Here is a 10,982-nt window from a genome sequence, read left to right as displayed (position 1 = left end):
CATTGTACAGGGATTAAGACCATCCCCAAGAAATAGAAATGCAAAAAGGCAAAAACACTTGTCTGAGGAGGCCTTGCAAATATCTGAGAAAAGAAGAGAGGTGAAAGGCAAAGGAGAAAAGGAAAGATATACCCACCTAAATGCAGAATTCCAAAGAATAGCAAGGAGAGATAAGAAAGGCTTCCTAAGTGATCAATGCAAAGTAATAGAGGAAAACAATAGAATGGGAAAGACTAGAGATCCTTTCAAGAAAATTAAAGATACCAAGGGAACATTTCATGCAAAGATGGGCACAATAAAGCACAGAAATTGTATGGACCTAACAGAAGCAGAAGATATTAAGAAGAGGTGGCAAGAATACACAGAAGAACTATACAAAATAGATCTTAATGACCCAGATAAACATGATGATGTGATCACTCACCTAGAGCCAGATATCCTGGAGTCTGAAGTCAAGTGGGCCTTAGGAAGCATCATTAGGAACAAAGCTAGTGGAGGTGATGGAATTCCAGCTGAGCTATTTCCAATCCTGAAAGATGATGCTGTCAAAGTGCTGCACTCAATATGCCAGCAAATTTGGAAAACGCAGCAGTGGCCACAGGACTGGAAAAAATCAGTTTTCATTCCAGTCCAAAAGAAAGGCTATGGCAAAGAATGCTCAAACTACCACACAAGTGTACTCATCTCACATGCTGGCAAAGTAATGCTCAAAATTCTCCAAGTGAGGCTTCAACAGTACATGAACTGAGAACTTCCAGATGTTTAAGCTGGATTTAGAAAAGGCAGAGGAACCAGAGATCAAATCTCCATCTGATGGATCATACAAACAGCAAGAGAGTTCAGAAAAACATCTACTTCTGCTTTATTGACTATGCCAAAGCCTTTGTGTGGATCACAACAAACTGTGGAAAATTCTTCAAGAGATGGGACTACCAGACCACCTGACCTGCTTCCTGAGAAATCTGTATGCATGTCAAGAAGCAACAATTAGAACTGGACATGGAACAATGGACGGGTTCCAAATTGGGAAAGGAGTATGTCAAGGCTGTATATTGTCACCCTGTTTATTTAACTTATATGCAGAGTACATCATGCAAAACACCAGGCTGGATGAAGCACAAGCTGGAATCAAGATTGCCAGGAGAAATATCAATAACGTCAGATATGCAGATGACACCACACTAATGGCAGAAAGCGAAGAAGAAATAAAGAACCTCTTGATAAAGGTGAAAGAAGAGAGTGAAAAAGCTGGCTTAAAACTCAACATTCAAAATACTCAAATCATGGCATCTGGTCCCATCACTTCATGGCAAATAGAGGGGGAAACAATGGAAACAGTGACAGACTTTATTTTCTCAGGCTCTAAAATCACTGCAGATGGTGACTGCAGCCACGAAATTAAAAGACACTTGCTCCTTGGAATAAAAGCAATGACCAACGTAGACAGCATATTAAAAAGCAGAGACATTACTTTGCCAATAAAGATCCGTCTAGTCAAAGCTGTGGTTTTTCCAGTAATCATGTATGCATGTGAGAGTTGGACTGTAAAGAAAGCTTAGCGCCGAAGAATTGATACTTTTGAGCTGTGGTGTTGGAGAAGACTCTTGAGAGTCCCTTGGACTGCTAGGAGATCCAACCAGTCCATCCTAAAGAAAATCAGTCCTGAATATTCACTGAAAGGACTGATTCTGAAGCTGAAACTCCAATACTTTGGCCACCTGATGCGAAGAACTGACTCACTGGAAAAGACCCAGATGCTGGGAAAGATTGAAGGCAGGAGAAGGGAAAGACAGAGGATGAGGTGGTTGGATGGCATCACCGACTCAATGGACATGAGTTTGAGCAAGCTCTGGGAGTTGGTAATGGACAGGGAGGCCTGGCATGCTGCAATCTATGGTGTTGCAAAGAGTTGGACACGACTGAGCTACTGAACTGAACTGAAACTACATACAATTTTATAGAATTACCACACTGTATGAATGTATGTTTGTAATATAATGTCATATGTGATGTTATATGCAATGTATAGCAGCATATAACATACAATAGGAAATATATATAACAGTATTTTATATCATTTAGTATTGATACATCCACATTGTTGTCAGCCACTTCCAACTAGTTCCAGACATGTTCATCACCCAAAAAGAAAGCCCTGTACTCCTTAAGCAGTATATTTTTAATTTTTATTTTTTATAGCACAGCATGACTTCATGTATTTAAAAAACATTTCTCCAGCAATTTCCTGGCGGTCCAGTGGTTAGGACTCGGCGCTCTCACTTCCAAGGGTGCAGGTTCCGTCCTTGGTCCGGGAACTAAGAACCTGCAAGGTGTGGGGAGGCCGAAAAATTTAAAAATGCCCCAATCTTCTGCTCATTACCACCCCCAATCCATGAGCGGGTAGTTGCCGGGAAGATCACACTACAAAGCAGCCAGTGAGGACCCACCGCCGGCCCGCAGAACCCGCGCGAGTCGCCCACTTTTCCCAGCAACGACCCCCACGAGGACTCGCCACGGGGTCTGCCCTGGGCTCCACCACCACGGCGCGTTCCTGCGCCCGCTCGCGTGCAGAGCGCCTAGGAGTGCGCAGGCCCAAAGACTTGGAGAGAAGGGTTTTGTCCTGGGGCGGGGGGGGGGGCGCCCAGGCTCGCCGCGGGGCTCCCCTCGGTGCGCCAGGCGCTCCAGGTCGGGCGTCTTCGTCACGAGATCGCGCCCAGAGCCGGCTCTGAGTCACGGCTCGCCCCGCGCCTCCGAGCCTCCGATTCCTTGGCAGCCGCCAGCGCCGGGTCCCTCGCGGGCGGGGAAGGCGGAGTCTGCTGGGAAGGTGGGCGGCCGGGTCAGCGCTTCCCAGGCCTCCGGGCCGCCCTCCCTCCCGCTGCCAAGGCGGAGCCATGGCCGCGCCCGCCCGCCGGGAAAGGTGAGGCCGGCGAACTTGCCTCCACGGGGCGGTCAGCGTATCGGCGGCGTCTTCCTCTGCTGTCTCCTCCCGTCGCACGCCGGCGCTGCGATTCCGCGGGGGCTGTCGCGATCAGCCCACAGCACAGAAAGGTGTGGAGACGACCCGGTCTGCGCAGGTATGGGCGCCCTCGGCTTAGAGGGGGAAGAAGAAAGTTGCCCCCAGCCTGGGAAGGCTGATGTTGGGAGACCGGACCCGCTTTGGGTTGAGACCAAAGTGACAGTGAAGTCGCTCAGTCGTGTCCGACTCTTTGTGACCCCGTGGTAGTCCACGGAATTCTCCAGGCCAGAGTACTAGAGTGGGTAGCCTTTCCCTTCTCCAGGGATCTTCCCAACCCAGGGACCGAACCCAGGTCTCCCTCATTGCAGGCGGATTCTTTACCAACTGAGCTATCAGGGAAGCCCTGAGGGCAGGAACTCTCTAGTTCTTCTTGCCCTCCGCCCTCCTGGGAGCCCCTGGGCCCAGAGCCTCCAAGCCTGCTCTTGCCAGCCCAGGGCTGCCTAAAGACCCACGGGCATCCCAGAATAGGCACCTGGGGCAGGAGCCCAAAATAGCATGAGTGACTCTAGCAGGTGGCTAGAGAGATACAGGCAGAGGGCCCAGCCAGGGAGAAAGTGAGCCCAGGGAGGAAGGTCACAGAGGCAACAGAGAAAAGCCGGCAGAGGGAAGTAGATGGACTGACATGGCTGTGTGAGGGTGACACCAGCAGGAAGTGGGCTTTGGTCGCAAAGAGTCAGACACGACTCTGGCTGACTTGAATCCAGCAATTATAATGCTGGGAGTTTGTCTTAAAGATCATGTCTGACAGCTGGGGAGAAAGAAATGCACTAAGATGGTCTTCCTGGTTGCTGATGGTGGTGAAAAGGTAGAATCAACTCTAAGGTTGAACCCTGGTGCGCTGCTGGTGGGAATGGAAGATGAGGCAGCCACTGTGGAAAATAGTATGGCATTTCTCAAAAAAAAAAAAAATAGAGAATTACCATTTTGTTGTTGTTGCTCAGTCGTGTTCAACTCTTTGCGAGCCTATGGACTGCAGCACATCAGGCTTCCCTGTCCTTTACCATCTCCCAGAGATTGCTCAAACAAACTCATGTCCGTTGAGTCAGTGATGCCATCCAACCATCTCATCCTCTGTTGTCCCCTTCTCCTCCTGCCTTCCAGCATCAGGGTCTTTTCCAATGAGTTGGCTCTTTGCATGAGATGGCCAAAGTATTGGAGCTTTGGCTTCAGCATCAGTCCGTCCAATGGATATTTAGGACTGATTTCCTTAAGGATTGACTGGTTTGATCTCCTTGCAGTCAAAGGGACTCTTAAGAATCTTGTCTAGCACCACAGTTTGAAAGCATCAATTCTTCAGTGCTCAACCTTCTTTATGATCCAACTCTCACATCGGTACATGACTACTCAAAAAACCATAGCTTTGACTAGATGGACCTTTGCTGGCAAAGTAATGTCTCTGCTTTTTAATATGCTGTCTAGGTTGGTCATAGCTTGGCTTCCAAGGAGCAAGCGTCTTTGAATTTTATGGCTGCAGTCACCATCTGCAGTGATTTTGGAGCCCAAGAAAATAAAGTCTGTCACCATTTCCATTGTTTCTCCATCTATTTGCCATGAAGTCATGGGACCGGATGCCATGATCTTAATTTTTTGAATGCTGAGTTTTAAGCCAGCTTTTCACTCTTCTCTTTCACTTTTATCAAGAGGCTCTTTAGTTCCTCTTTGCTTTCTGCCATTAGGGTGGTATCATCTGCATATCTGAGGTTACTGATATTTCTCCCGGCCATCTTGATTCTAGCTTGTGCTTCATCCAGCCCAGCGTTTTGTATGATGCACTCTGCATATAAGTTAAATACGCAGGATGACAATATACAGCCTTGATGTACTCCTTTTCTAATCTGGAACCAGTTCAGTCCATTGTTCCATGTCCAGTTCTAACTGTTGCTTCTTGACCTGCACACAGATTTCTCATCAGGCAGGTAAGGTGGTCTGGTATTCCCATCTCTTTAAGAATTCTCCAAAATAAGAATTTTCCACAATTTGTTGTGATCCACACAGTCACAGGCTTTAGCGTAGTCAATGAAGAAGGAGTAGATGTTTTTCTGGAATTCTCCTGCTTTTTCTATGACCCAATGGATGTTGGCAATTTGATCTCTGGTTCCTCTGCCTTTTCTAAATCCAGCTTGTATATCTGTAAGTTCTCAGTTCATGTACTGTTAAAGCCTAGTTTGGAGGATTTTGAGCATGACCTTGCTAGCATGACAAATGAGTGCAGTTGTGTGGTAGTTTGCACATTCTTTGGCATTGCCCTTCTTTGGGATTGGAATGAAAACTGAAAACCAACCTTTTCCGGTCCTGTGGCTACTGGTGAGTTTTCCAAATTTACTGGCATTTTGAGTGCAGCACTTTCACAGCATCATCTTTTAGGATTTGAAATAGCTCAGCTGGAATTTCATTACCTCCAATAGCTTTGTTCATAGTGATGCTTCCTAAGGCCCACTTGACTTTGCACTCCAGGATGTCTGGCTCTAGGTGAGTGATCACACCATCATGGTTATCTGGCTCATTAAGATCTTTTTTGTATTAGTTCTTCTGTGTATTCGTGCCACCTCTTCTTAATATCTTCTGCTTCTGTTAGGTCCATACCGTTTCTGTCCTTTATTGTGCCCATCTTTGCATGAAATGTTCCCTTGGTATTTCTGATTTTCTTGAAGTGATCTCTAGTCTTTCCCATTCTATTGTTTTCCCCTATTTCTTTTCAGTGATCACTGAGGAAGGCTTTCTTATCTCTCCTTGCTATTGCTTGGAACTCTGCATTCAGATGGGTATATCTTTCCTTTTCTCCTTTGCCTTTTCCTTCTCTTCTTTTCACAGCTATTTGTAAGGCCTCCTCAGACAATCATTTTGCCTTTTTGCATTTCTTTTTCTTGGGGATGGTTTTGATCACCGTCTCTTGTACAATGTTACGAACCTCCAAACCTCCGTCCGTAGTTCTTCAGGCACTCTGTCTATCAGATCTAATCCCCTGAATCTACATGATCCAGCAATTTCACTTCTGGGTACTTAATGAAGAGGATTGAAAGTAGGAGCTTGAAGAGATATTTGTAGACTCGTGTTCACAGCAGCATTATTGACAGTAGCCAAAATGTGGAAGCAACCCAGTGTCTATGGATAGGTGAATAGATAAAATGTGGTCCATCTGTACAGTGGAATGTTATTTAGAATTTCAAAAGAGCATTCTGAGACCTGCTACATCGCGGATGAAATGAGGACAGTATGATCAGTGAAATCAAACAGTCACAAACAGACAGCTACTGTATGACTCCACTTGCATGAGGTGCCTAGAGGAGCCAGATTCCTAGAGACAGAAAGTAAGGATGGGTGGGGGCCACGGGCTGGGGGAGGGAAGGAGGGTGATTGTCTAATGAGGACAGAGTTTCAGCTTGGGGAGATGATGAAGTTCTGGGGATGGATGATGGGGATGGTTGCACAGCAAGGTGAAGGTGTTTCACGCCACTGAACTGTGCACTTAAAAATGGTTCAGACGGTAAACTCGATGCTATGTGTATTTGATCCCAATGAAAGAGAACAAAACTGAAAAAGAATTTCCGACACGTGTGATGGTGGCAGCACAGGGAAACTGGTTCTGGGTAGCAGGATGAGCATTACTTTCTCTGTTGCCTATTACCATGTCCTTCTGGAACTAGAACTGTGCGCAACTGGGACCTGAACCTGGGGCAACCTGGATTCCTCTGGAGGGTTCCGGAAGCCCATACACTGCCATGCTCTGCTCCTGTTCCTCCTCCTGGCCAGTGGGGCTGAGACCTTTCGCATCTGTGCCTTCAATGCGCAGCGGCTGACACTTGCCAAGGTGGCCAGGGAACCTGTGCTCGACACCTTAGTGAAGGTCAGTTCATCCCTGCAGGGAAGCCGGGCCCCTGAGGAACATGACCCAAAGCCCCTAGCCCTGTCTGACCAGGGACATGTCCCAGAGAAGAGGGGGACATCAGGAGACATGGTGTGGTGATGTGGAGCAGCACCTTCCTTCCCGGTCATTGGCCTCAGTCTCCTCCTTCATGAAATGGGTGCAGTGTTGATGGCGATGGCATTCCATCTTCTCCCAGGGCGTTTCTAGCCTTGTGGCTCTCTTGGGGCTGCAGCCAGTGTGTTATGACACTCATGGGCACGCCACTGCCCGGTCCCCAGAGAGACCACCCTTCTCCCTGGGCAGCTGGCCCTGAGCGAGGCTAGCCTTCCTGGTTTCCTGCAGATCCTGGCTCGCTGTGACATCACGGTGCTGCAGGAGGTGGTGGACTCTTCTGACAGTGCAATCCCCCTCTTGCTTCGAGAACTCAATCGGTGAGGAAGGCTTTGTGGGTCTTAACGGAGCCCCACCCCCAAGAGCCTCAAGGTCGCTGACCCCAGGTCCCCTTTCCTGGCAGATTTGGTGACTCTGGGCCCTACGCCTCCCACAGCAGCCTCCTGCTGGGGCGCAGCACATACAAGGAGAAGTACGTGTATATCTACCGGTGAGCACAGACGGAGACCGAGGCAGCCTGGACGCTTGGTGCCGTGTAGTAGCCCCAAGGGTGGCCCTCACCTTCGCATCATACTTCTCATCAGAGGTTTTATCCCGGGGTCTTCCCGTCCTCTACCCCAGACAGCTTTGGTGCCCATGTTTCCCTCCAGCAGGATGCCTTCCTTCTCCAAGCATAGATGTGGGCACTCCATGCCTCCCCCCTGCGGAAGCCACTGGGGCTCAGGGCGAGGGTGTCCCCATCTTTGGGAGTGACTGGTTGCAGCTCCTGGGAAGAGACTCCCTGGGGACCTGCCTTGAGTCCTGGGCAGACACAGTTTCTGGAGACAGCCCTCAATCCCTGGGAGGACAGCCTGGGGGGGGGGGTCAGGATTGAGAGGGCAAGGGTGGCAGTTGGGGATGGAGACCTGCTCCTCTATATAGACGAAATTATATAATATCTAGAACTCACTCCAAAATGATGGGGGAACAGGGCCCTGCCCATACACCAGCCCCGCTCCTAACCATCTCAGAGTGGAAATTGATCTGAGTGTCCATCAGCCGATGAACGGGTAAACGAAAGGTGGTCTCTCCACACAGTGGAGTATCATTCGGCCTAAGAAGGGAGGAAGTCTCAGCCAGGCTCCAGCCTGGATGAAGCTGGGACACACGTGCTAAGGGAAAGAACCAGTCACAGAACACTACGTATCACTTGATTCCATTCGCATGACGTGTTCAGCAGAAATGGAAAACAGATCGGGGCTGAAGGGGAGGGGAATGGAGATTGCTCATGAGTGATGTTTCTTTGGCATGATAAGAATATTCTGAAATTGACTGTGGTAATGGTCACACAACCTTGTGCATTGCCACTGAACTGTGCATGTTAGACAAGGTGCCTTTATGGTAAGTGAATTCTAGCTCAATCTAAAAGAAGTTCTAGAAAGAAGGGCTGGAAGGCTGTGCTTCCATGAAATAGAGCTGCTGGTGGCGGGCCCCCCTCCCTGAGTGCCAGCTCTGATGTGGGCACTTGCAGACCAAGAGCAGTGACATGGGGCCACCACTTCTTGTCCCTGGTCCACCAGGTCACACAAGGCAGAGGTCCGGGACTCCTACATGTACGACGATCAGGAGGACTTCTTTACCCGGGAGCCCTTTGTGTGCTGGTTCTCTTTACACAGCAAGGGTAAGAGGAGGGGGTAGAAGGGTGGTCCCGCTATGGGGGAGCAGGAAGTGGGGTCTGGGGGGTTTTGCCAGCGGGGGGCCCTCGGTCATCCAGCAGGGACAGGGCCAGGGAGGGCCAGGAGTGGCTGGGAGCCCTGTGTCCCTGGGGTCTTGCAGTTCTTCCCAGCCTGGTGCTGGTCCCACTGCACACCACTCCGAAGGCCGTGGAGACGGAGCTGAATGCCCTGTATGACGTGTTTCTGGATGCTTCCAGGCGCTGGCAGACCAAGGTAGGGCTGGGCCGATTGTATGGGAGGGAGGAGGGCCAGGGCAGCTGGGCGGCCGGGCCCGACAGCTGCCTGCGTCTCCAGGATGTGATCTTGCTCGGGGACTTCAATGCTGACTGCGCTTCGCTGACCAAAAAGCGCCTGGACAACCTAGTCCTTCGAACTCAGGCCAGCTTCCACTGGGCCATCGCCGACGGCGTGGACACTACGGTGCGGGCCAGCACCCACTGCACCTACGACCGCATCGTGCTCCATGGGGAGCACCTCCAGAGCCTGCTGCGCGGTGCGGCCGCCTTCGACTTCCCCCAGAGCTTTGGGCTCACTGAGCAGGAGGTAAAGCAGTGGTGAGGTCGCAGTGGGCTCCCCAGGAAGCCCCTCGGGCCTGAGACTGATGCTTTGTCCCTTCCCTGCCTGCCCCCAGGCCCTCAACATCAGTGATCACTACCCTGTGGAGGTGGACCTGGTGCTGAGCCGGGCAGTGCACAGGGTCCAGCCCCCTGGCCTGGCCATTCTGTGGCTGTCACTGCTGTTGCCCCTCCTGGCACCCCAGCTGGGCCTGGTGGCCTGAAGCCACCGCGTAGCCGCTGCCCCAACGTGAGGACTATCCTGTCTTCTGGACTCAAAGCCCTGCCCTGCTCCCAGCCTGCCCTGGTGCCACCCTTCTGTGTACCTTTGCTTTGGGTGTGTTCTCTGGTTGGGCCTGTGCCTGCCTGGCATCAGAAGGTGAAAAAGGCAGGCGGGGCCCTGGGGCTGGATCCATGCCACTTGTCCCCAGGTAGTGTCAAGAATGAGGACAAAAGGCTGGGGGAGGGGGGAAGGAAGCTCAGAAGAGGTGATCTTGGCTCAAGGGCAGGGCTCAGAGAAGGGAATTGCAACAGATCAAAGGATTTTATCCTGACAAAACCATCCACTCCAAGAACAGAAAGCCAGATGACACAGACATTACATGTGTGTAGCAGACATGCCAAAAGGTCATCTTTAACATACACAAGACTCCTAGGAAACAGTATTAAGACCCCAGGAGATACAATGGTAGAGATCAGCAGTTTATACACAGACACACACACATAAGAAAACAACAGCAAGTGGTCAAACTCATTGTAATTTAACCAGATGCCGTAACACCTCTGGTCAAGTCCACGTTCAGAACCACAATGCAGTCTGGCCTCTACCACTCAGGGTGTGGTCAAGCACTGCCTAGAAGAGGCTGGTCACCAAGGCTATCGATGCACACCAAGTATCTATAGAAACCAGTTATCATGTAACCGTTATAAATACTTTGTAAATGTGTAGTCCTATGGGGAGGGGTAAAAGGACACACAGCAAAAGTTAACTAATGACCCCATTTAGTGTGTTGTCAGCACAGAACTCTTTCCCAGCTCCCTTTTCCAGAGAACAGACCTAACTAAAAAGCTGGACATCAGAGCCATTGTACTGTGAATTATCTGTGATCTAGAAACATCTACTTGAGGTACAAGGGTGGCTCAGCTAGTCAAGAATCCACCTGCAATGAAGAGACCTGGCTTTGATCCCTGGGTTTGGAAGATCCCCTGGAGGGGGAATATCCTCTGGAGGAGGGCATGGCAACCCACTCCCAGTATTCTTGCCTGAGAGATCCCATGGACAGAGGAGCCTGGCAGGCTACAGCCTCCAAAGTCACAAGACGCAGACTCAAGAGACTAAACATTTCCGCCATAGCAACTTGATGTCAGGGATGGTAACCCTGGGAATGAAGTCCTATAAGGGGTGGTGGGCTAAGCTTAGGATGGGGGAAGGGCAAAAAGTTTCTCAACAAGTCTAAGACAGGAAAAGGTGGTTAGGCCCAGGACAGATGCTTACTCTAGGGTTAACTGGACGACCCCACCTCCAGGGCTATGTCTGATGAGGTTCTGTGGCAGCCTGAGGCCATCATCCAGGGTGTGTGCTTCTCAATGCTCCATGTACATAGGTGGGGGTAATTGAGAACCTACTGCCTGGGGTCAAGGCATGTATCTCACTGGCCTTACTGTCAACTGGCCAACTTGTCAGCCTTCTTCTGAAATGACAGCAACCCTTGGGGCTTCCA

At 50.2% G+C, this 10,982-nt stretch overlaps 1 protein-coding gene and 1 long non-coding RNA gene across 2 annotated transcripts; one reads left to right on the top strand and one right to left on the bottom strand.

Annotated features, from left to right (window-relative positions):
* Nucleotides 1–2,176: 2,176 nt before the first annotated feature.
* LOC145537209 (uncharacterized) lies at nt 2,177–3,090 on the bottom strand. The gene is made up of 3 exons (XR_014076260.1): nt 2,937–3,090; nt 2,448–2,813; nt 2,177–2,323 (listed from the first exon to the last, which is right to left on the bottom strand). It is a non-coding gene; the product is annotated as an uncharacterized LOC145537209 (long non-coding RNA).
* Nucleotides 3,091–6,421: 3,331 nt separating this feature from the next.
* DNASE1L1 (deoxyribonuclease 1 like 1) lies at nt 6,422–10,340 on the top strand. Its single transcript, XM_081566061.1, is given in 9 exon segments — nt 6,422–6,450; nt 6,661–6,729; nt 6,731–6,860; nt 7,224–7,312; nt 7,396–7,482; nt 8,552–8,652; nt 8,808–8,920; nt 9,002–9,250; nt 9,339–10,340. Coding segments are annotated over 9 exon segments (1,014 nt in total). The 3' UTR covers nt 9,486–10,340.
* Nucleotides 10,341–10,982: the final 642 nt, after the last annotated feature.

Source organism: Giraffa tippelskirchi, chromosome X (genome assembly GCF_054371585.1).
Source record: "Giraffa tippelskirchi isolate mGirTip1 chromosome X, T2T-mGirTip1v1.2.pri, whole genome shotgun sequence".
NCBI classification, from domain to species: domain Eukaryota; kingdom Metazoa; phylum Chordata; class Mammalia; order Artiodactyla; family Giraffidae; genus Giraffa; species Giraffa tippelskirchi.
The sequence above is the reverse complement of the archived record's forward strand: the minus strand, read 5'-3'. Positions and strand labels throughout refer to the sequence as shown.